The sequence below is a fragment of the Dermacentor andersoni genome, chromosome 5 (genome assembly GCF_023375885.2).
Source record: "Dermacentor andersoni chromosome 5, qqDerAnde1_hic_scaffold, whole genome shotgun sequence".
Classification (NCBI taxonomy): Eukaryota; Metazoa; Arthropoda; class Arachnida; order Ixodida; family Ixodidae; genus Dermacentor; species Dermacentor andersoni.
Genome location: NC_092818.1, coordinates 200284827 through 200311097, shown reverse-complemented (window position 1 = coordinate 200311097; position 26271 = coordinate 200284827). Strand labels below are relative to the sequence as shown.

At 47.7% G+C, this 26271-nt stretch overlaps 1 protein-coding gene and 3 long non-coding RNA genes across 4 annotated transcripts in view; 2 read left to right on the top strand and 2 right to left on the bottom strand.

The window, feature by feature from the left end:
- Positions 1–18680, bottom strand: part of LOC126532258 (acetylcholinesterase-like) — a 37035-nt gene extending 18355 nt beyond the window's left edge. The window contains exons 1-2 of the mRNA XM_072288406.1: positions 18497–18680; positions 12893–13179 (exon numbers count right to left, since the gene is read on the bottom strand). Coding sequence (XP_072144507.1) covers positions 12893–13179; positions 18497–18680 — 471 coding nt within the window. The remainder of the gene's footprint in view (positions 1–12892; positions 13180–18496) is intronic.
- Positions 3497–7190, top strand: LOC140218644 (uncharacterized). The gene is made up of 2 exons (XR_011894863.1): positions 3497–4156; positions 4218–7190. It is a non-coding gene; the product is annotated as an uncharacterized lncRNA (long non-coding RNA).
- LOC140218643 (uncharacterized) lies at positions 8338–11174 on the bottom strand. Its single transcript, XR_011894862.1, has 3 exons — positions 10327–11174; positions 9345–9483; positions 8338–8834 (listed from the first exon to the last, which is right to left on the bottom strand). It is a non-coding gene; the product is annotated as an uncharacterized lncRNA (long non-coding RNA).
- A 2882-nt stretch (positions 18681–21562) lies between the features above and the next one.
- On the top strand, positions 21563–25382 carry LOC129384851 (uncharacterized). Its single transcript, XR_008612474.2, has 2 exons — positions 21563–21965; positions 22150–25382. It is a non-coding gene; the product is annotated as an uncharacterized lncRNA (long non-coding RNA).
- Positions 25383–26271: the final 889 nt, after the last annotated feature.

The window sequence follows — 26271 nt, the reverse complement described above, 5'->3', positions numbered from 1 at the left end:
ACAGTTTCCCTTCTCTAAGTTTGTATAGGTGTTCTGTGGCCGAACGTTGTTTACCCGCCCAGTGTTGCCACAACGCATAGCATCGCCGCTTTCTTTAAACTACATCGGCACATGAATGTCTCAAACACATAAAAAAGACTAGAAATCATTTCTAAACAAAATTTTACGCGTTTTTTAGAGTGTTCCGTAATTCAAAAGCGATAATAATTGCCGTTAAAGTATTTTTTTTTTCTCATGTGTTTCACGACAGCGCATTTGCCTCGTCTAGCCACACTGATAACAACACAGCGACTCGCCGGCGGCGGCCGGCCTGTCTTCGCTCCATGTAGCGCAGCCCGACGAACATGCGGCGTCGCGCCGCGGCAGATTTTCTGCCGCCCGAACTTCGTCGTGAAAGTTCGCTCCATGTATTCTGGCCTTTATCTGACTGAGCCAGCTTGGATGTTCGGTTGCCACAGTCAAAAGTTCGAATCCTCGCTTTTTTTTTTTTTTTGGAAGGGGGGAAGCTTGAATTCCCCTCCCGTACACTACATCTCCAGGCTTTGAGTGGCGCCTGACACCGGCAGAAATGTGGAGAGCAAGTGGGGCTATACTAATCCAGGTACAACCAAATTAGGAAGACCCACTGAGCTTCAACAAGACACTCTCTCACCAGAACAGGATTTGGCCCCCCTGGTGCAGTATTCGGCCACTCTCTCGCAAATGACTCATTCGATCAACAAATGACCCTCAGTCCCTAGCAGCTGCGTAGCACCTGACTAAGGCGGTGGTCAGACCTGTAACGCAGCAGAGGGTGCTAGGAATCTCTGGTTCCGGACAGGCCGTCAATGGAAACTGACCCTCTCAACGTTTAACAGCCGAACTCTGTCGAGTGAGGCTAGCTTAGCAGGACTTTTTGAAGAACTATCAGACGTTGTTTGGGATATTATCGGCCTTAGTGAGATTAGAAGAACTGGTGAGGCTTATACATTGCTAAATAACGGCCATGTCCTCTGCTATAGGGGTCTCCCTGTTAAGAAGCAAAACGGGGTAGGATTCCTAATCCATAACGACATAGCGGGCAACATTTACGAATTCTACAGCATTAACGAGAGGGTAGTAGTAGTCGTAATCAAACTTAATACGAGGTATAGGTTAAAGGTAGTACAAGCCTACATTCCAACATCCAGTGAGGACTATGAGGAAGTAGATCACTTTTATGAAGATGTTGAATTAGCGATGCGAAAAGTGAAAACTCGGTATATAGTAGTAATGGGTGACTTCAATGCAAAAGTGGGGAAAAACAGGCGAGTGAACAGGCTATTGGCAACTGCGGCATCGATTCTAGAATCGTTAGAGGAGAGATGTTTGTAGAATTCGTGTAACGGAATAAGCTGCGAATCATGAACACCCTTTTGACGAAGCGTTGGAACAAAAAGTAGACTTGGAAAAGCCCTAATGGTGAAACAAGAAATGAAACTGACTTCATATTTCTGCCGATCCCAGCATAGTGCAGGATGTAGAAGTGTTAGGTAGGATAAAGTGCAGTGATCATAGGTTAGCGAGGGCTAGGATTCACCTCAATTTGAAGAAAGAAAGAGTAAAATTGGTCAAGAAGAAACAGGCCAACCTAGACATAGTAAGGGTCAAAGCAGACCAATTCAGGTTGGCACTTCCAAACAAATATGCAGCCTTAGAACAGAGATGAAGGTGACATAGAGGTAATTAATGAAGCCGTAACTACGGTGGCTTCAGAAGCAGAAACTGAAGTGGGAGGTAAGGCACCAAGGCAACCTGTAGGCAAGCTCTCCCAAGTAACAAATGGCCTAATAAGGAAACGACAAAAAATGAAAGTGTCCAACTCAAGAGATCAGATAGATTTCGCGGAACTGTAAAAGCTGATCAATAAGGAGAAAATAAGGGATATTCAAAATTATAACGTGAGAGAGACTAAGGAAGCAGTAAAAAATGGACGCAGCTTGAAATTAGTCAAAAGGAAACTTGGCATTGGATAAACCAAGATGTATGCACTGAAAGATAACAAGGGTAATATCATCAGCAATTTCGAAGGTATAGTAAAAGCGGCGGACGAATTCTACGCTCACCACTACAGAGCCCAGAGGGGCCACGATACCTTCATTCGAAGAAGAAATGAACAGGTTGCAGAGACTCCTTCTATAACTTGCGATGAGGTAGGAAGGGCCTTGCAATACATGAAACGGGGAATAGCGACCGGAGATGATGCAATAACAGCCTATTTAATCAAAGATCGTGGGGACATAATGCTTGAGAGACTGGCGGCCCTTTGTACGAACTATTTATCGACTGCAAGTGTCCCAGAGAACTAGAAGACTGCCAACATTATACTAATCCACAAAAGGGAGACGTTAAAGAATTGAAAAACTATAGGGCCATTGGCTTACTTCCAGTGTAATATAAAATATTATCCAAGATAATCTCCAATAGAATAAGGTCAACACTGGACTTCAGTCAACGAACGGAGCAGGCAGGTTTCAGGAATTGATACTCTAAAATGGATAACATCTACGTCATCAATCAGGTAATCGAGAAATCCGCAGAGTACAATCAGCCTGTCTATATGGCATTTATAGATTAGGAAGAGTCATTTGATTCAGTAGAGATACCAGCAGTCATAGATGCATTACATAATCAAGGAGTACAGGACACTTACGTAAATATCTTGGAAAGTGTCTAGAGAGATTCCACAGCTACCGTAATTCTCCACAAGAAAAGTAGGAAGATACCTGTAAAGAAAGGGGTAAGACAAGGAGACACAATCCCTCCAATGCTATTTACTACGTGCTTGGAAGTATTCAAGGTATTAAATTGGGAAGGATTAGGAGTAAGAATCGACGGCAAAGATCTCAGCGACCTTCGGTTTGCAGATGATGTTGTCCTGTTCAGCAACACTGGGGACGAGTTACAACAAATGCTTGAGGACCGTAACAAAGATAGCATAAGAGTGGGGCTGAAGATTAATATGCAGAAGACACAGATAATGATCAATAGCCGGGCAAGGGAACAAGAGTTGAGGATCTCCAGTCAGCCTCTAGAGTCTGTGAAGGAGTACGTTTACCTAGGTCAATTACTCACAGCGGAGCCTGATCATGAGAAGGAAATGTACAGAAGAATAAAAATGGTATGGAGTGCATTCGGCAGACATTGTCAGATGCTGACTGGAAGCTTAGTATTATCATTAAAAAGAAAGATGTACAATCAATGCATTCTACCGGTGCTGACATAAGATAAGACTGACAAAGAAGCTTGAGAACAAGTTAAGGACCGCGCAAAGTGTGATGAAACGAAGAATGCTAGGCATAACGTTAAGAGACAAGAAGAGAGCGGTGTGGAACAGAAAGCAAACAGGGATAGCCAATATTCTAATTGACATTAAGAAACAAAAATGGCGCTGGGCAGGTCATATAATGCGTAGGTTAGATAACCGGTGGAGCATTAGGGCTATAGAATGGGTACCAATAGAAGGGAAGCGCTGGGGCCGTATTCTGTAGCGGTTCCTTTGGGAACCGGTTCCCTTTGGCTGTTACGTCTGGATTACGTCACTCGGAGAAAGAGTGGAACGGGGCGGCGTGAGGGGAACCAATCAACGAGCGGCGGTCTGCCGGAAGATCACGTCATCATTTTTGTTTGTACTTAGGGGACGGTATAGCAATTGAAGGATGTTGCTGGTTTGATAAAAAAACATTGGTTTGTATAGAACACTTGCAAATATATTTTCAGTAATAAATGTGAGCTTGCGGCGCAGACCGCTACTGGGAGTTGTAATTTTATTTGTGTTGTTTTCTTATTTAGTCGCTAGGTGGTGTGCCATACGTTATGCAAACAAGTTGCCTCGCTTTGTTTACGTTTTGGACTTGCCAGTTTGCGCGCCGAATCCGAAACTGGGTCCTCATGTTTGAGCGAGGCCGCGCGATATACTCGTGTCATTTGTTGAAGAGCACCCCTACCTTGCGAAGGCGTCGTGTGTGCTGGGTCAACAGCTGACGGCGGCGCGCAAGGAGGAGCTCTGGCAGCCAGTGACTGCCTTGCTGAATGCTGAGGGCCCGGCAGTGAAAACTGCAGCCCAATGGCGCGGCGTGTGGAAGAAAGATGTGTATAACGCCCGCCGTGATGCAGCCGCCTTGCACGCCGAAAGCAGGTAAGCACACTCGTTGACGGAGCTTTTGCGCACCATATTCTAACAAACGTGTTAATCACAGAGGAACCGGAGGAGGCAGCCTGCCCGGACCGCGAGGGCGCGTCCTCTCCCTAGTTGGAAGGGCGAGCGCCATCGGAGTCTGCCCGCCGTTCTTCGAGCCCGACGAAGAGGTGAACATCAGCGCATGGGTTTCAATAGGTCAACGCCAAGTCGACGCGCTGTCGCGATTTATGGCAACACACACGCTTTTAATTTTTCAACTTTGCCCCGTGCGGTCCGTTTATGGAACGCACTACCAGATACCATTGCATGCCAATATAAACACACTGCATTTCGCAATCTGCTAAACGATCAATATGCCGTTTCAACCGTCTAAACACGTCATGTCTTTTGTAATTTTCTTGCATTTTTTCTACAAGTTAAAGAATTTCAGTGGTCCCAATTTCTTTACAATACTTACTACTGTATAACATGCAAAAACGTTTACAATGTTATTATGCTATTATGTTGTTGTTTACCATTTATTGTTATTGCTCTACATATCGTATTTGCTAATGTAATAATTTTCCATGTTCTGTGCGTACTCCTTTCATTATGCTGCAGTTTATTTCTTTCCCGATTCCATACTAATATGTTACCGTATTTCCCCATTTACACTATACCTTCTCGAAGGCCTGTAAGGTACATGTAAATAAATAAATAAATATTTACAATGTTTGCAGATGACTGTATAGTATATAGGGTCATCAACAGCGAATCTGACCAACAAGCACTACAACACGATTTGGATTTGATTGCCATATGGTGTGAAAAATGGAAAATGTCACTGAATGAGAAAAAGAGTGTCCACGTCACCTTTACCTGGAAGAGCTCATACGACAGCAATCGTAACACTATAAATAATGCTACTCTTGAACAAGTGTCAGAATATAAATACTTAGATGTATTTTTTTCTGCTGATCTAAGGTGGAACAGACACGTTACTCATGTTACGAACAAGGCTGTCGGAGCATTAGATTTTTTGAAACATAACTTTAGTAGCTTGCCACAGAAACTTAGGGAGCAACTGTATTTCACACATGTGCGCAGTACACTGGAGTATGCGTGTGTTTGCTGGGATCCATATGCTACAGAACTTGTAGATAAACTAGAAAAAGTGCAGAACAGGGCAGTTCGGTTTGTCCTTGACAATTATGACAGGATGCTTAGCATGACAGAAAGCAAAAAAGCATTAAATTGGCATCTTCTTGAACACCGTCGCCGAAATCTCAGATTAAAATTTCTTCATAACATATACCACTCTAATACGGGGATAGCCAGGTAATTGTATTTTCAGCCGCCCACATATGTTTCTAAAAGGCGAGATCACAAATTAAAAATATGTGAGATTCCTTTTGACCCTCTATTGCATGAATTATGAAAGTCATTTTTTCAGCTTTCATTATTGATTGAATGAACAAACATGACTGTAATAATAAAGATAAAGCTTTGTGCCAAATATGGCACACCATGAAGATGGCTGAGCGCTCTTGCTGCCATGGGTGGAAAACAAAGCTTCACGGATGGTGGCCTTTTAATGTGATGTGGGGAATGAAATGAAACAGTTGTTTGCTGCGTTCAGGCACAGATGAGTGTTTCACTTCTTCTATCTTACCAACGACTTGTTTGTGCAAGGTGGCCGCTTACATCTTTGTTTCTTCTCGTCAAATTCTGGCCAGTGGCTGACTTGGTCAGATCGGTCGTCTTTGGGTGGCATTGCGGCCGCTGGTCCCTGTGCTTTTTTGACTTGAACATGGAATTCGATGTCCTGACTAGAAGTCCTTCCTGGTCGCTAGTTGGATAGGCACTTGTTATGCGAGGTAAGGCATTCTGCAATTTCTGCTTTTAATTGAGCCAGCGGTAGTACTTGTCTCCTCCTAAGCTGCTCCTGCACCCTCCTGTACAATACCCATGCTGTTAGTACCGATAAGTCTAGCATAGGCGTAAAAATTCGAAAGTGCCATTTCTTCGACATCTGATATGTATGCAGTAAAGTCCAAACAGAGAGTCCAGCAGGTCGACACCACCCATGTGCCTGTTATGGACCTTTACTACGCTGGGGCAATCAATTTCGCGAAACACCTTGGCGGAGGTAAACCAGCGCTGAGTCTTTTGGACTGGATCTCTCCCATCAAAGCTCGACAGAAATGTCACGGCGCGGTTGTCGTATCAACGCACACACGATAACTCTACGTCATCTATCGCGCTTGTGAGTGCCTCTGAAGCACCACTTCCTTTACATTTCAGTTCCTTTTCACTTTTCAGGCGGCTGTTTGGTAGACAATTCGCCCTCACCGTACCGATCGTCAAAATTACATCTTGTGATAGAGTGACCTGCAGCTTCGGGCTATTGAACAGATGGCAGCACGTTACCATATGTTGTATTTCAAGTTCATACTGTGCCAAATATGGCACACACCGATTTCGGTTTCTCTGCTGTAGTTGCAGGCAAAATTGAGAAAACTAGTAACTGCCTTTAATTGGCGAGGCCAAAAAATATGCCAAAATAATTTTTCTACGTTTCTGCGGTCGAACTTTTCAGAGAAAAAAAAAACCAATTGCTCGTGTTTGCCCCCTCAGAGTTTCACGTCGCATCCCAAAATCTACTTCACCTCTGTTTTGCGTATCACTCAAGAGATGGCAGCACTTGCCCATAATAAGTGCGCATAACTACGAGATTTACTCTGACGGTATCACATTCTCAACTGGGAATCTCACACATGCGAAAAAGAATGGTAACCGGTATGTGCCAAATATGGGACGCCATGCAATAGAGGGTTAAAAGTGACGCTTTCCGCTACTCTTTCTATGTTCGTACTATAAGAGACTGGAATACTCTACCACCTGACACTGTCTGTATTTGTTCAAATGATGATTTCTTCCATGCTTTATGAGTGTAATTCTGAGTGTTCATTTATATGAGTTGTACCCTCCCTGCTGTAATGCCTGAATGGCGAAGCAGGTACCCAATGAATAAAATGAATAAATAAAGAAATGTTTCATTGTCATGATTTTGTTTATATTGTTGCACCTTGTTAAGCAGCAATTACGAGCATTATGTGAAATCATGTGTGCAAGAAATGCAATGTTGAAGCAACTCTTGAGTTTAAACAAAGCAGTAGTAAGCATGAGTGTCTGCTATTTAACGAAATCCTGCTCCAATAAGTGCTTGACATGTCTCGTTTGTTGCTATACGTTTCAATATGTGCTATACAGATTGCTGACGACATTTCAGTTGCTGTGTAACTCATGCTGCTCTTGCGTGTCACACATGAACAGACATCTTCAGCTTTGGAACAATGCATACTGCACAGTAAAATAGGCATTGCAAAGCAATATTCAACAATGCAAGATTGGTTGCCATTCACCTTGGAAATAACCTTTATTTAAAGAAAATTCCCTGGCGAGACAATATTCAAAAGTACAGTGAACAAAGCAAAGGAGTAACATAATGGCACATGGTTATTTGTCACTGCATGTGTATCTGTCATGCTCAACATAGACAAATCATGTGCTTTCCACTACTGCAGTATGCCGCATACTATGATTAGCCACATGTGAGCACACGCAATGTGTTATGTTGAAGTGCACGGCCTATTTACTTTTACGATAATAAAAATAAAACATGTTACACCAGCACATATCTCCACCTCATTTGCCAGCGAATGCGCCGGCGCACACTTTGCAGGTAGGCAATGCGCAAATTTCTGGGCAGCCGAAACACACCAACTATGGATTCACGCACCGCACGGCCTCTTTGAAACAAAGCTCGAGAAGGCTGTACAGGGTGCGCCTGCGGTGGCACCTGTACTTGAAGCGGCACTTGTGCCTGGGCTGGCTCCTGTGCGCTGTCGTCATGTGCACCGTCGTCACCTGGGTCGTCTGGCAGAGGCACGCCTGCTGCAAGGCAGAGGTTATGCAGCGCTGCACAAGCTGCAACAATAGTGGCTGCTTTCTGAGGCGAGTAGTGGAGCACCCGATACCTCTGCAGGCATCGGAAGCGGCTCTTGACGACTCCTATGCAACGCTCAACGGCATTTCGCATTGATGCGTGTGCCTCATTATAGCGCCCCTCTGCCGTGAGGCGATTTGGGTGACCAGGCACAGGAGTCATGGTCCATGGCTCTAGCGGGTAACCAGAGTCCCCTGTAAAGTGTTGCACGTCAGTGAACGAACGTGGATACATTAAGGCACAATGCAAGAACACAGTCTACGCCAGGGCCCTTTTACAACAGCAGCGGGTCTTGGATTTATTGTTGCAATATCTATCGAACATTGACCTTCCCAGAAAGTTGTAAAGAAAGTTCGACTCATTTTAAAGAAAAGCCCAATTTCACCTGTTGTCTCGGCTGCAAATCTCATTCTCGGGTTAAGTTGGACATGTAATATTTATTTCATACTCGTGGTTTTCTACTCCGCTCATCCCATTTGCTTCTCCCTAAATGTACATCCTCCACTAAAACTAATTAGCTCTTCTCTCTTCAGAAGTGTTATTTTATAAAACACTTCTAAGGTCTACTCTCGAATATGCTGCCAGTATCTGGGATCCTTACTCTACTTTTCGTACCTCTTCTCGTGAAGGTACCCGAACTCGAGCTACCCGTTTGATCCTTTATAATCACTCCAGCACCACATGTCGCTGCAACAAAAAAAATTGCAGACATTGTGACACAAAGAAAAATAGCGCAACTTGCACTATTCTACAATATATACTACACCGATCACTAACGTCGATGCCGAATGTTTCACGCACACGCTTATTCCTTCGTTCCAAGGACAGTGACCAGGAACCAGCTACCCGAGTCCATTGTCACCAACCCTTTTCCATCATACTTGAAAACTGCCATTTCGACGTGTTCTGTAGAATTACACCCCTGCCTGTAACGCTCCACGTGGCATTCAGTGTATTGAAATTAATAAGTAAATAAACAGAATAACATGTCAGCTGTTGTATACATGCTGGTAAAAATATCTGCCTTCTAAGAGAGACATGTTTCTCTCGATAGTCGCTGCAGGTTCATTAGGTACTGCTACATTCACAACACATTTCTAGCAAATCACGCTTTCTTAAAACTTGCTAGGATGCAAAACTATTTGACTGTGTATGTTTTACATGTGGAAGAAGCACTGCTACTTTAGGTGCACTTACCAAGCAAGACTTCTCCATGAAGTAACAGGCCACGAGTGAGGCGGCGGCGAAATGCAGAATGCCTCCAAACGAAATAATCGTGGCACGATCCCGGAAACCGTGGGTCAATTGCCAGGATATTCAGCTTTGCATCACACACCTCGTAAGAGAAAGCAAAGAGAAGGTGTCAATGCCACTGCAACAAATATCTGGCACAAACTTTTGCTTACAACACTACTTGCCAATCAGTTACTGTTCAGTCAGCCAACACAATTACAGAAAAGGAGATATCAACATACGCAGTAGGCAGTTGAACTAATCATCAGCATGATAACAATGTTATCTACAAATGCAATGTTGGCATGTGTACATGTGCTCATGTATGGCGTGCGGTCACAACACAATGTGCAAAATAATTCCTTTGGTTTCTTCCGTCCATATTGTACAAGATTCTGCTAGAGAGTGCCACCTGTGTTTTTTTCTTGTTTTTCCAGACAAAGTGCCTATTACAAGCGAAAGAACGCGGAAGTGGCAGCATGTGCCGTATTAACAGCTAGAGCAAATGGGTGTCCACACATTCTCATTCTCCCTCACACCATTTTCATTGATGGGATGTTCCTTTTCACGTTTACAGTCTGTTGGCCACAATGCTTTAGTTTTACGTCGAATAAGAATCACAAGGGCTCGTCTTCTGTTAGGATCGCTCGCAGACGAAGACTCCCTTCACTGCTACGGCGTCTATTCCGGTTTAAGTCGCGCGTAATGTGTTTACATTGTAGCATCGAAAAGGCTATTCAACTGTGATTAGAGAGCACTGAAAAAGTGCGGCCGGGTTCTATTGCCAAGATCAAAGTCGTCATTACACATACAACACAAACGCTACTTTCTCGAATAGGAACGCAAGTATTACCGGCAATTGATGAAAAATAACGAAACGAAGTTTTTTACAACGTGCACTGGCGCAATCACATATCGAAAATATTTGTCAATGAACAATACTCACGACCATGCAGTTGAGGGCGTAATACCCTTTACGGCTCCAGTACGATTCCGTTTCGCCGGGGCCGAGCTTCTTAGGGCGAACGATGGCTATCAGACTCCCGTCCACACATCCTAGAACTCCTGGAATTTTTCCACGGCTAAGAAAGCCTTCCTTGACGGCGGCTTTCTGTTGCGCCGTGGATGGGAATCTAACCCATCCTTTTTCTTTGCCCACAACCGTAATGGCCTTGGCGACGGCTGTAATGATCCGGCTGATCGAAGGCTGCGACAGTGCAATCGCTTCTTCATTCCCGACGCACTGTTGAAAGCTCCCGGTGGCAAAAAACCGCAGCGCGCACAGCACTTTCATCGTAATGTCGACACCACGAAATCTTTGAGGTCCGAGATGTCCTTCCAGCTCATCGCAAAGACGTCACACTATGTCTTTGGAGAGCCTAAAATGCCTTCGAAACTCTTGTTCGGCCATGCCGAACGCGTCGCGTCGTTGCCTCTCGTCGCGTCGTTGTCTTTCGGCACTCCCCAGCAACACAACCAAAGGAGCCGCCATTGCCGTCTCTGTCTCGTCTCGTCTAGGTGCCGGCTCGTCAGCTGGCGCGAGGTTAGCCGGCAGCCACGGTTGCCCTAGCAACCCTCGACATCATGCTCGCCCCCGCGCGCGACCCTCGAGAGAACCACTTCTCCGCGGTTCCTCTCCTAGCAGGGAACCGGTTCCTTTCCAGAAGATTGGCAACCTGTGTGACGTCATCAAAATTTGTCGTCCCGCCCACCAGGGATGACGACAACGAAACGCCGACCAATGGCAACAGCCCAAAGGAACCGGTTCCCAAAGGAACCGCTACAGAATACGGCCCCTGGAATACTTTGCCGCAAGAAGTACTTCTATGTGTTCAGCAGAAGCGGAGCTATTGGTAATCAACGATCGCCTCTGGTGCCCCTTACCGGTGCTCTGGTTCCTTCTTCAATGGTTTGCACTACGGAGGCTGCTGGTAAGGGGGCTTGCCCACAACGCTCCGCTTACTGAACGTCACCTTGGCGTGTAGTTCAAATTTGGTTTTGGATGTTGACGGAGACGGCCACTACTTCCGATGCTGGCGCTTGCTACGCTCCTAACTCTGAGGCTATTCCTCGGCTTACGGCTGAGTTCATGGTGTCCCATCCCTTTACTGTGCTACAGTGAACTAGATAGCTACGCACGGCTATTCTCACGCCGATTGACACGAGTAGCACATTTCCTTTCGCACTTATATCTTCGGCATTTACATATTTTCCGAGGGTAGAACGAAACGTCGCCTTTACGTTCGCTCGCAACGAGCTTCGACAATGATTGCGACACATGTTGGCGCTCAGGCAGGCTCGGGACGCGTCGGGAGCAACGTCATCCACTGTGGCTCAGTGACCAAAGTTTAGTTCCTGCAAGGGTGGCCGCCGCCGAGCGTTAGCAGACATAGTCGACTTCCCTCCGTAAGTTCATATTTCTTAAACCGAAATTAAAAATGCAATATTGCGCAGAGTCTCTCTATTAAACTGCGCCACTAAATATACACAGTAACAGCGGAAAGGAGCGCACTGATCCAAACAACATTTTTTAAATTGATTTCAGCTATCGGCCAATGGCAGGACTCTATGGAAATTCGCCCGTTGACGTCATGGGGCAGCCGCCCACAGAGTTTCATACAATAATTGTAGACAACTCTATGCAACCGCCAGCAGCCCCGAAACGGGTGAGGAGAAGGCCCTTTTTGAAAGAGAGTGTTTGAGAAAAAGGTGACCTCGCGCTCCGCTTGTGAGCTCTACGTTCCGCGCACGAGCGCATAATTTCTATGAGATACTCACAGCAGCGTATGCTATCTGCAGAATGTGTTTTTCAACCAAGCCGGAGAAATGGTTCAGGGTCCCTATAAAGAGGACGCCGCGCTCTGTAAACAGTGTCCCAGAATCTCTGCCACCAACGCCTGCACATAAGAAGGCTAAACTCTCCTGAAGTGGTCTGCATAATACAGAAGAAAATACTTGAAATATTATGAGCCAAGTCCCAGTCATAACGTCTCCCGGCCATAATTCCGCCGGAAAATCCTCACTTTCCCTAATCCGCGCTTTCTGATTTGTGGTTCTGGAAAATTTTGTCACTCTAATTGCGTTTAGCAATCTTTTCTAACTAGCCGCGACTTCTTGCGACGATCTAAGCGTTTTCATGGGCCGATTCTGAAAGTATAGCGCCGTCTAACACAGCAGTAGAAACTGCACAGTGACTGGTGCGGGTGGAAACGCGCGGTAGACCGCGTGCTGACATTCTTCCCTCGCGACACCCATAGCGTTTCGAGACGCTGCGCCTCTTCTCGCAGCTACCAGAGGGCGGTCGCAGACGATGCGCAAGGTTCCGAACTGGTCCTACAGAGTTAGTGGCGTTCTTATACGTACCGGTTGGCTCTCGCATACGGGCAAGGAAGGCACTGTGGTAAGGGGAGCGCCACTCATAACACATACTGCCAAGACAGCGCCGCAAACAACCACCTCCCGCAACATGCAAAAGCATTCTCGGATGGGGCTTGTTTGATGAGCTCTCCCACCTTGTACGTGGCCCTGAGCTCCCCGGTCCACGGTCGCACGGGCGTGGGCCTCTGGAATCGGGCGGCTCCGAGAGGGGGCTCGGCGTAGGGCACGCCGTAGAAGGCTAGCGCGCTGCCGTTGCTGCCGTCGTCCACCCACAGCCCGCGCAAGCTGCCGCTGCTCGTCACCACCGAGTGGCTCAGCTCCAGCGACCGCAGCTGGCGCGCGTGCCCCGAGCCGCCCCTGCGGCCCAGCCAGAGGATCCAGAGGGCCAGCGCCGCCGCCGTCGCGCAGCACGCCGCCGCGCCTGCGTGGCGCCCCCGCCGTGGCGCGCGTCAGCGTCGTCGCGCGCCTTCGCTCGCGGTAGTCGCCGCGGAGAAACGGCGCCGCAGTCACTGCTGCAGGTATGCAGGTGCGTCTCTCTCGCTAAGCACAGCAAAGAGGGCGGCACGTGGTCCATCTGCTGCAACCTTTTAGCCTCGATCTGAACGGTGCGCACATTTTTCTCGCTACATTATTAATTAATATATTTGCGAGGCCTACTTGGCGTTTTCTACGCATTCCATGGCAGAAGATTGCCTTGTTGTGTATAGTGTACGCATTTTTAAGTTGCATACGTATATGATTCCGAACATTAGGAAATGTGTACTTTGATAAATGAATAAATAAATAAATAAATAAATAAATAGATAAGTAAATAACTAAATACTTATAAAATAAGCTTATACTCGTGCCATTGGGTCTAGAATTATATCGATAAACATTCCTGCTGGTGGTCCGGCAAATATGACAAAAGGGGCAGACCGCTTAAAGATCATTGCGCGCCGGTTTCAATAGCACGTCTCCGTTTCCTTCGTGAGCAAACATAATGCAAGGCTTACGTGTTGGAGACGACTTAAAGCTTGCTGTGAATATTTAACTGGAATATGTATAAATATGCATTTTTATTTGCCCACACGTGGCTGTTCCAAGGCGAGCGGCGTCTACTACGGCGTTGGGCATGCGAATCGCGGACGCCGTACCAGACGCCGTGGTACCAGACGCCGTGGTTGTCTCCACTCTGTACGGAGCGGCGGGCGAGGAGCACATCGATACACCCTAGCAGCCGCCGGAGAAGAACGCCCCTCCTACCTCGCCTGACCGTCCTGCATCGCGCGCCACATGAGAGGGCACGCATCTGGGCGGCGTTCCTCGCTCGCGCACGCGAGACTGAACCGAGTTCGCCGGCTCACCCTCCCACGCTTTCACTCATACGGAACCTCACGGCGACGGCGACGGCAAAAATGCATCTGGAGTGTCCACATAATTGCTATCGCAATAAAAGTGCATGCTTTCTTAAATTCCACAGAACGCATTTATTCTCAGTGAAATGCTTTCTCGCAAATAAAGCTTTCGTATAAATTTAACAAGCACAACTTTTACCTTTACAAATTTGTTTTAACATTAAGCATATGTAACCTGTTTTGTGTAATTGTAAATAGCGGCGCATATCCTCCCGATTCAGTTTTGTTTTTCAGATCGAAAGCGCCTTACGTAAGTAATAATGACTAACATGCTAGCTAGCCGGTAAAGTGAAAGGCAGAAATTGCATGTCAGTGGCCCTGCTCAATATGCATTGCCTATTTCAAGTACGCCTGCTGTACACGGTCGTCCTTAGGCCATTACGTTTTGTATTTTCTCTGATACTCTGCAAGTGATCTGCGCCTTTAGCACTCTGCACAAATAAATCACCGCTGCGCGAGACACAAGGCGGGAACTACGGAAACGCACTCACATCCATACTCTAGTACTTGTACGAGCATCCTTTCCTTTGGCTCTTCTTCGAACTCTTCCGTTTCCATCGAGCATGACAAGCTGGAATCGTGTTCTTCGGTTCCGATCTCGTATGCAGAATTTGGCGGACGTGGGCTGGACACGGTCGAATTAGAACGCGAGCACATGGCTGTTGACTACTGCATACTACTGATGCTGTTGCTGCTGGTGATGATGATGACGTCAAACCTTGGCGTGTACCCGCTAAGGGTGATAGGAGGGGAATCGAGTAGCGCAGGCAAAAGCACGTTAACGGAATGAACTTTTAATGCTCAGCGAAATCATCGAAAAGCAGCAAATAGGCAGTGACACAGAAATTATATCTTCCTCCTCTTCCATCAGACTGCTCCCACTCCTGCTGCTACAAATACGGGCTAGTTGGTTGAACATCCACACTCACAGTCATCGCCCGTGTCCCATAGTCGTGCTTACGGTATTTCGAGGCGGATACTTTTTTCTGACATTCTTAAGGTGCATCACATGCCCACAGCGTCTATGCACCTGCTTTCAGTGTTCGTCTAAAACGGCTGCTGACACGGTCGTCCAACTATTCTCAGTTCAGCATTGTAAGTGAGGGTATAAAGGGATTGATATGGTTACACACACACACACACACACACACACACACACGCACACGCACACGCACACGCACACGCACACACACACACACTGTGATGTGTGGTGCGCGACGTGGCGCGGGGCTCGGGACGGTCGAGAGCAGACGACGCTGAGTGCACGCGCGCCGAGCTGGAAGGAGGAAAACGACGACGCCGAAGAGCGCCCGGCACGTGAACGCGCGGCGCAGGAAAAACAACAAAAAAAGAAAAAGTAACCAATTAGGAAAGACCACGGGGCGTCGGGCAGCCAATCAGTAAATGCCAAATCGGCCATACCACAAGAAAAAGCGTGGTGCGCCGGCAGAACGGGGGGCGACACGCAAGAGGACACGCAGGGAGACGCCGGGGAGACGCCAGGAGAGTCCCAGGAAACGACGGCAGGAGGAGGTCAACCACCGGAGCGGGCGTTGAAGACGGGCCGTCGGGTTCCGGACCCGAGCCCACTAGGACTTCACCCGCCCGGGGCCTCCTGCCAACCTGTTCCTGTGCGTCGCCCGTCTACCTGAGCGTGCCGTCAGCTCCTCAAGGCCGGTGAGCTTTTGCGCCAGTGGGCAGGACGAGAACAGTCGGGCTTCGGGCCCGAGTTCTACGACAGCTGCCCGGCCAGAACGCCACCCCCGTCTGCCGTGCCGCCTGCTGCCCGAGGCCGGCGTTCGAACTTCAGCGCCGTGGGCGAGAGGGGAGCAGTCGGGCTACGGGCCCGAGCTCTCTGCCCGGCCAGAACGCCGCCGCCGTCCACCCAGCCGCCAGCGTTACCTCGCCTCGCCAGAGCTGGCGCGCTCCCGGCGCCCGGTCGGTCAACCTACGCCACGACCTTTGGTGAGACCGGCGCCTCTCCTTCTGCCAGCTCGTCGCCGCGTTGCCGCGTCGAGACTGCGACGCGTCCCCGCCCTCGGGGCAAGCCCGGACTCGCGCCCTCGCTAAAGCCCTAAGTGTGTTACTTACTGCTATGTTTTCTTGAATGTTTATTTTATGCATGCTTTCTGTTTTGTTCTATTTGCTTTTTGCCTTCTTATTTTTGATTAAAGTCTTTGTGTGTGTGTTCAAACCAACGGCTTTGTCCTCAATTGGGTTCTCGGAGGCTCCGCCTAAGAGAACCATTAAAACATTGAGAACACGAACCTCTCGCCCCCACATTTGGGGTCGTCACACACACACACACACACACAGAAATTGGGCTTTCAGCGGCGCACATTACAGCTCAAAAATTCACTTTAGAATCTCTTCCTCAAAGCCTCTCCCACCGAGTGACATTATGGCATGAGCTGTTTGAGGCCAGAAAATCAGGCAATGTGAGGCCGCTGCTGTGTCGTCTGCTCCGAAACAGCCTAAACCAATTCGTTCGGCTTGCTCCTCATGCTCTAGCAACCAATGGTAAAGCAAGGTTGTCGCCGTTGATTTCTGCCCGCAGTTCTTTCGCTTGAGCAACAAATGCATCAGAAACCAGAAAATGCCGGCAGAAACTATCTCGGACTAATGAATACATTGTTGCGCCAAAAAAGGAAAATAAAGAATTGGGAGGGAGAGTACGTAACGACTCTACGCGTAACAAAGTACGTAACGAAGTTGTTACGTACTCTCCCTACCAAGTCCTTATTTTCATTTTTTTGGAGCAACAATGTATTCATTAGATCCCAACCAACTCACCCAGCAACAAGTTCTACTCAAATATATCTCGGACTGACCGGCAATGACGCACGGCGATTAAGTTATGGGGTTTTACGTGCCAAAACCTTGATCTGATTATGAGGCACACCGTAGTGGGGGACTCCGGAATAATCTGGAGCACCTGGAGTTCTTCAACATTCACCTACATCTTAGTACACGGCTGTTCTCGCATTTCGCCCCCATGGAAATACGGCCGCCGCGGCCGGAATTCGGTCCCGCGGCCTCGTGCTCAGTAGCACAACACCATAGTCGCTAAGCAACCACGACGTGTACTTATGGCGATCATGACGTATTTCCGGCTTGTGGCGATCTCTTACGGTGCTTGCAGTGAATAACAAAACGCTTTCGTACCCTCACAAAAACATTAACAAGGGATGGCCATCGAAAATGCCTTGCTTTACTTCGAGGGAACCATTGCTGGGCGTGCGTTTCATTTCGTCACATGTTAGTGTTGCCAGACGGCTGCACGGTTCAACTGCGATACACAGTTCAAATACAAATTTTCTGCCACACAGAATGCACTCACATTTTGCGTGCATGCTGTGGGGTGCTTATTGTTTAACATGCAATGGTTAAGTTAAGAAGTTTACTGTCATAAGGGCCCTGTTATGTATTACACGTGAAAATTGGGCAGATACATCTAAGACTGCATACGTGTGTGAATGCTAAAGCATTATAGCCGCTTTGGTGACATGTTTATTTTTCTGCGCGCTCCTTCTCCGCGCAAGCACTCGCCTGCGTTTGAGCTGCGCCTCGGTAATGCCAAATAAAAACGCGCCAAGCGTCTCGACGCACTCGCTTGCCCGCGAGGAGTGCATAACTCGGACAGCTCAGCGGCATTCATTTGGACACTAATGTTTTTTTATTATTACACTTATTTTATACACTCGTGACGTGGCGCCACCCACTGGCTGCGGCGTGACGTCCGCAATGACGCACGCTCTTGGCCGCACGTTTAGTCAACCAGAACCATGGAGCCGCCGTGGAGTGACATCCTCTTCAGCCACCGAGGTGAGCGGAAGCGGAATGTGGGGCTTTTCACGAGCCGCTTCAGCGACCCACTTGGGCCGTGGTATCAGGTTAACTGAAAAACCAGGCCAGGACTACCAAATGATTTTACCAACGCTGCCAACAGGTGCATCCGTCCTGCATACGGTTTTTTTACATGGTGACGTTAAGGCGAGGCTTTACAGAGTGGAACATTTTCGAGATGCTTTTACACGGCTGCCTCTCATGCCGGAAGTGGTTGCGTTGGGTGCATATCAAATGTACCATCTGTGGGTGGTTACTTTCAAGGACGAAGAAAGGAAAAAAGAGGAACCTCGCTGCAGACGCTTTTGATGTCAAAATCCACCGCTGTGTTGTCGTCGACCCGTGTGACAGAGGCGTCCGTATCAAGCTCTACTGGCTTCTTCACGGTGTACCTGACGACGATGTTCGCACTGCTTTGTCGCCTTTTGGAAAGGTGACTGAGATCACCAGGGACAGAAGGCGGGTACAAGGATGCGTTGACAAAGGGTCAACCACCCGTTCTGTCACTATTAAGCTGAAGGTGGGCGTCAGCGCTGAGGACTTTCCCCACCAGCTGCGAGCAGCGGAAGATGTTGCGGTCGTCCACGTCCCTGGCAGAGCTCCGCTCTGCCTCGGATGCCGCGGCATCGGGCACATATGACGCGAGTGCCGTGTACCACGCTGTGGGCTTTGTCGTCATTTCGGCCACGATGAGACCCAGTGCGTCCGAACCTATGCCACAGTGACAGGCCCGGCATTGAAGGAAGATGTCACAGATCACTTGATGAACGTGGTCGACGCAGTGGAAGCTGCAGGCGAAGGGAAGGAAACCCAGCCCTTGGTGTTAACACCCCTGAAGAAGGCAACGACTGTTAATGAAGCCAAGACATCGGATGGCTGGAAAGACCCATGGGATGACGCGGTAGAACCAACTAATTCGATAGAAGTTGAGGTAAAAGAGGCCAAAGAAACTTGCACATCAGCAGAAGTGACGACCGGGGAACAGCACGACACTGACGACACCGTGATGCTAACGTGAAGTAGAGCACCTGCTAAGAGGCTTCACGAAGAGGCGGATGAGCAAGACGGAAAGGATCAAGACACTGGGAATGACGAGCCTCCACCGAAAGCTACCCCGGGAGGCCGACCGGCGTTCAAGCCCAAGCCCGGCGTTCAAGCCCAAACCCGGCGTTCAAGCCCAAGCCCAGCGTTCTAGCCAAACGCCGTTCTACAACTCAGACGCCTCCGCTAACACGGAGGCGTTTCTGGGATAGCAAAATTGTTTTTGGGGTCGGGGGACTGGGGTTTGTGGGCAGGATGTGCGTCGGCCGTCCTCATTGTGCTTTGAAGTCCAGAAAACCATTGTCCGCCTCCCTAGACCGTCGAGTCATCGTAGCAGATGTCAGACGGACAATGTGCGGTAATTGGTTTAGATTCCACTTTCGTTAAATGGTAGCTAATTTTTCGACTGGTCTTTGTGTCGCAACGTTGAATGTGCGTGGACTTAGCGGGCGTAGTAGGCAATGCCAAGCTAAGCGTATTCTTATTGAAAATAATATTGACTTATTGGCCATTCAAGAAACAAAAATTGCAACTGATGAATACACAGAGCAAACGGTTAACGTTTACCGCCCCGGATATACCGTAAGTGTATGTCACGCGGCGGGTAGGTCTGGGGGCTGCCTTATTTTTTTGCGTAGCAGGATTACTGTAGTTGAAGCCGTCCCGTCATCCGAAGATGGTAGAACGGTCCTCTGCGATCTTACTTTTTCAGAGATACCTTGGAGGGCTATATGTGTTTATGCTCCGAACGTAGCGCGGAAGCGGCAAATCTTTTTTGGTGATGTTCAGCAGTACTTGAATTGTGAAAGGCATGTCATATTACTGGGTGATTTTAATTGTGTTTGCTTTCCAGAAGATAAATCTAAGTTGACTAGTGCTTATGATAAAAATGCATTGGTTTTAAAGAGTTCTATTGTAAGGCAACAAGACATTGGTTATGTGTTGTCAAGCGAGAACCATACCATGTATACGCACTACTGTTAGGATTGGGGGGTCAATCCCATCGCTCGTAATCAGTTGCCAAGATTGGAGTCGGGCATGAATTAGATGGTAGCTGGCCCATGCCGTCGTCCAACTTATCCACGCTGAGGACGTTGTTGAAGGAAAGGACTGCTTCTAATCGAGAACGAGGAATATGGGTTTATTTACAGTATCTACATAAGGACGTTGCAGTTCATCAGTCTAGCATGACTGCGAGAGAAAGTACACTGAGCAGCCGCACAACAGCGGTTTATAAACACTCGGTCCCCCCTCGATCCCAAGGTGAGGGAAATGTTTGACCGGGCACCGTAGACGAGGGCTTACACACACACACCTCTTTGCGCGAGGTTCACGGTCCCCAACCGACGTCAGACGGCATTCGCAGAACTCGGAGCTGACGTCAGGAACAGCACATCCGATTCCCCGAGCTGACCCCCGCAGCGCGGCCGCCGGTTGTCCATTGTCCTGCGTCTTGAACGGCGCGTGGGAAGGGGCCTCCGGAGACGTTCCCTCGTCAACTCCCCCGCTCATAGCAGATCAGGTCGGCGGTGGCGGGTTCAGTAACAACAGTTGGTCCGCCGATCGCGTTTAGTCCCAACGGCGCCGATGCTAGAGCGTAATGGGGGCTTTCCATGAAAAGTTGACGCCGCTGTCGCAACTGGCTGGCAAATCTTGCACCTCAGCGGGCCGTTCTTAACAGCGCCTCCATGGACCGGAAAATCTCGACTGTCCAGCGCTGACAACCGCTGACAACCGCTGGGCAGGAACAGAACGGCTGGTGGCCAAGGGGTGATGCCTTGGCTCGCAGCGACCACTGTGTAATGATGTCACCGCCCCAAAACATCCAACAAGGACAGGCAACTACAAACCGAACCCGACAACACGGCTCTGCGCCGAGATGACGTACCTTGGATCTCACTTTAGACCCGATAGGCTTCAAAGAAAACATAAGTGCAGAAACAAGAAATGCTGCATTTTGCTATGCCAATTTTTGAAGCAATTTCGTGCTGACAAATTCAGCAATCATGGAGGGAATCCTGCTAAATGAGAGGAGATCTTCTTGGCTTAACAATATTAACAATAATAACCGTAAAATTTAGGCGGGACCCTTAAACGCAGAATTCAAATTAGCCTGCTCAAACCATCCGCATTGCTATGCAAATTTCCCTTCTTATATCTAACGGAGAAGTTGTACTCTTGGAGAGTGAGACTCCATTGGAGCAGCTGGCCATTTTTTTGTGACATTTGATTGAGCCACGTCAGAGGACAGTGGTCGGTCTCGAAGATGAACTTCGCTCCGTACAAGTAACACGACAACTTCTGGGCGGCCCAAACTAAACAAGTGCATTCCTTCTCTGAAGCGCTGTATGCTTCCTCTCTTACATTTAGTTTATGGCTGGCATAGACGATAGGATGCTCCTCGTTATCGTCGCCGACCTGACTAAGTACCACGCCCATACCTCTGTCGCTTGCGTCGCATTGAACTATGAATTCCTTTTTGCAGTCTGGCGCGCGAAGCCAGAGCCACCTAGAAAAAAATGTAAGGCCTCCGCATCACCTCCTCTCCCCTGTCAATACGTCACGAGAGTCGGATGGTAGCGGTGGATGGGGGAGCGCTGCGCTTCTAGAACGCGGCGCGCGTTCTGAAAACAAATTTTCTCCGTGGCTGCAACGCTAGAGCGGCAACGCGTGGAGCATTTGCTTGGTGGCTTTGGTGGGGCATGCTGCACCGTAAACGCGATTGCTTTTCTTCGATTGTGCGTGGTTCGTCGTACACGGAAGCGCAACGATGCCTGGCTGTTGTTGCGCACCAAACTGCAAGTCCAATTATTACGGAGGACAAAGTGTCCGAGTGCACAAGTTCCCATCTCACCGAGCCACTCGGGAAGCATGGTCGAGAGCAGTTCCTCGGAAGGACTTCTCGCCAACGAAGTACACAGTGGTAAGTATTTCTTCTCTCTATTGTTATTCTGGGTTTCCAGACGAACAGGTTTCGTCAGCATAGTGTGCAATGCATTCGTGCACGTGTGCGCAATAGATGGGTCTCTGCACCTGTCAACGCGTTTGTAAATTCAACGTTTTCGTCGAGCTTCATACCTGTAAAGGCGTGTTTTTTTTTATTTCAGCTCTGTGAAAAGCATTTCCTGCCATCGGATTACTTGAAGACGACATCTTACACGGACGTCAAGACAGGAAAAGTGGTCGAAGTTGCCATGAAAAACATCCGTCTGAAGAAAACTGCAGTTCCGAGCTTGTTTCCCAATTGCCCTGCCTATTTATCGCGTCCGCAAGTGTGCGTTCGAGAAGCGCCGGCTGCCAAAAGAGCGCGCTTGGAAGCCACATATTTGCAAAAAGCAATAATGCTTTCTCAGCAAACCCAAGCAGAAGAGGACGCCAAAAATCTGGTTGGTAGCTTTGCGGACTTGCTGAAGGCCTTGCCAAGCTTTCAGTGTTCGGACTTCTGGACAGTTTTGAACAAGGGCTCCAAGGTTTTCTTTTTGGACTTGTCACTTCAATCTGCTCCTGCAGTCCGTACTTAGGTGATCGTGTCCACAGACCTGCGCGTCGAAGTATTTTTTGGTGAAACGGGTGTGAGGAAGTGTGGTGATGTTTTAGTTCCTGAAAAGCTGTGCGACTTGAGAGATTTGAAAAGTGTGTTACACATGATCGAACAGACACGTAAGGATATCAGCACTGAGCGTTCTGAAAAGGCCCGTCATCTACTGACATTGGTTTCGACATTGCTAGAGGAAGTAAGTGGAAAACATTTCGCATGCGTGTTGCAAGAATGGCATTTGGAAGTGCTTAAATTCTTGAAGAGTCAAGTTGATCTTGTTTTGAATGATGCTGGCCGATATCCCTCCGATTTATTGGTTTTTGCTAGCCTTTTGCTCACAATTTCACCTCATGCATATAGATTCCTGAGAAGTTCGATGAAGCTTAAGATGCCGCATCCTGATACGATCAGAAGACTGTGTTCATTGTACGATGTACGCCCTGAAACGGAGCAGCAAGAATGTAGCTTTCTTTCCTATGCAAAGCGTATTGTAAGCACATATAAAGAGCATGAAAAGACTGTAACGTTAATGATTGATGAGATTCACCTTCAATCATTTTTTGATTACAAGGCTGGGTTGGTTACTGGTGCTGCGGTAAATTCATCGACTGCAGCAAAAACTGCCCACGTATTTATGATACAGAGCCTGCTTTCTTCAAACAAGGATGTTGTACACATCCTTCCTGTGGCACAAATCGATGCTAAGGCGCTGCACGACTTCCTTCGGAAGATTGTTCTTGATCTAGAGGCATCTGGTTTTAGAATAATCGCAGTGATCTCGGACAATAACTCCATAAACAGAAAAGCCATGTCCTACTTCCCTAAGCCGGCAAGTGTCAGCATTGTTTACCAGCATCCTGCTGACCCATCACGACCCCTGTGTTTTGTGGTGGACCCAGTTCACATACTAAAGTGTATAAGAAATAACTGGCTGAATCAAAGAAACATTGGCAAATGCATGTACTTTCCTGAACCGAAGAGTGATGAGGCTGAACCAAAGATACTTACAGCATCTTTCAAGGTATTATGCCAGCTGCACGAAGCTGAAAAGCATGAGCTCTTGAAGCTAGCACCAACGCTCACTTTGAAGGCACTGAACCCCTCAAACATGGAACGGCAGAACGTTAAACTGGCCTTAAAGATTTTTAACTCATCTACTGTTGCTGCTCTCAGTGTTGCAACGTTTCAGCATGCAACGGAAACCTCTCAATATGTCGACACCATTTTGACTTGGTGGAACATTGTTAACGTCAAGACGCCAAGAAAAGGACAGCGGTTGCGAGATCAATTGCAAGGTCCAATAGTTTCATCCTCATGTCCTCAACTAGAATTCTTAGAGAGAATAGTTCAATGGCTTGATCACTGGAGAAGCCTCGAACATGACAATGGCCGCTTGACACGTGAAACGCACATAGCTTTCAGCCACACTACCCATGCCTTGCACGAACTTGCCATATACTGTCTCAAAGAGCTTCATTTCGAGTATGTTCTTCTGGGCAAATTTCAAACTGATAGCTTAGAGGATCGCTTTGGAAAGTACCGGCAATTGTCTGGTGCCGATTACCACGTGTCTATAAGGCAGATATATGAATCTGAAAACAAATTGCGTTTGCAGAAGGTTCTGGACCTGCCAGATTCGGACATTCTACTACCACCGAGCGCGAACACGTTGGAGACAAGTGTACATTCAGGAAACGGCCAGTTTCAAGTCACTGTGACCGACTTCGACATTGAGAAAAAAACGTCAAGGCTACCGGCACTAGCCTATGTTGCCGGCTATTGTGCCCATGCAGCTCTAAAAAAGCTGACATGCGCATCTTGCAGTGAAAGCCTTGTGATGCAAGACGTCGATCTAGATGACCCTGAGAATGCATTAATCACGAAGATGACAAGGGGTGGCCTGAAGTTTCCACGAGCAGTTGTAGTTAATGCTGTACTCTTTACTGAAATTATATTGGACAAGCTCAGGACACCAGAATATGCCGTACGATTTTTCAGCCTTCCTAGGCAGAAAGATACTCTTGTCGGCCTTGTGTTCGCTACCCTTCATGACTTTGAGGATGTCGATGTGTGTGATTTCGGTCATCCTGCACAGGAGGTAATGGGGCATGTTGTAAGTGCTGCAGCGAATACACTGCTGAACAACTTGTGCCGCACAGAAAACGACAAATTACGCAACGCCAAGAACGACCGAAAATTGCAGACCTTTAAGGCCTGAGATGTTTCTCAATATTTATTTGTTATTCATGAAGCTCTGTTTTGTTGAACATCTACGTATGTTTGTGTTGACAGAACCCTTGTAAAAAGAAACCTGTGGCGTAGCTAGGACTTACTTGCCTACATTATCAAAATTTAAACCCTGCATTTTGGCCAATTCAAATGTTATTTGAGTGCATTGTGCTACCTGTTTATGATTCGAACTCTCCATGCTACCGCAATCCATTAATTGCATGTTTTCCTTTAGGACTGAGAGTAGGCCTCTCGTTTTTTACTTACTTTTCACCACTATCTCAGTATTTTATGAAGACCAATAAGGCCTGCAAACAAGGCGGGTGGAAATAAAATAACCACAAGAAATGGTACAACAAAGACGGAAGCTTATTCTATTTGAGAATTAGTTGTGCGTGACCCTATAATAATAAAGCTTTAACAATAAAATGAACCTCGATATTCGTGTGTCCAGCGAGGACTGTTTTACGCAATGCAAGAGTGAGAATGATAATTGTATATGGAAGATTTAAAATGTTTGTTTCTGAATGCAGTTCTTATCATTTGTGAATAAAGTATATTCTGTGTCTTCAATATGCAGTTTTCCTCTTTCTTTCTTTCCGTCTAAGGTTAAAGTGACTAAGCTGCATGCAGTTTGCTTGTCTTAGTCCCGACCAAACATCACAAGCACAATAAGGCAGGTCATGTTGCGATACGCGCAAAAAAGAAATGTCGCCAGGCAAGTAATCTAAGGAAGGTATGAAATAATGTTGCTTTCTATGGTGGTGTTGACTGCGGTGAACCAGCGGCTCCCCTTATTTTTTGCGTCAGCTATACGTGTCTTGCTTTCGAACCGAAGCATATGCATTTATAAGGTGCTGGCACTTTAAGGACAGCACTAATTTTCCCATGCCATAGTATCCGCGACGCCCAAAGAGGCACCCTGCAAGCGCAACGAACCTAGGCGCGGAGACGCCGACGGCGTCGACTGTCCGGCTCATCCGACTAGCGTGACGTCACACCGGCGTGCGGAGGCCTTCCTTTTTTTTCTAGGTGGCTTTGGCGAAGCACAGGACGAGAAACCAATAGCGTTTTCAAACTTTGGAAAGCGTTCTCTTTGTCCTTATCCCAGTGTCCGCTACTCGGTGCTCCCTTTCGTAGGGCATCCGTTAATGGACTTGCCATTTGCGAGTAATTCGGAATGTACCGCTGACAGTACCCCGCAAGTCCCAAAAATGAACGAAGGTCTGTTTTTGTGCGCGGCTGAGAAAATTCTCCGATCGTAGCTATTTTCAGCTCGGCCGGCCGTCTCGTGCCCTGGCCGACTACATGGCCCAGATAAGTAACCTGCGAACAACCAAATCTACACTTTTCCGCTTTCATGGTTAAGCCGGCTTCCTTCAACTATGAGAACACCTGTTTGAGGTGCGATACGTGTTGTTCCCAGCTGTACGAAAAAATGGCTACATCATCAAGATATGGC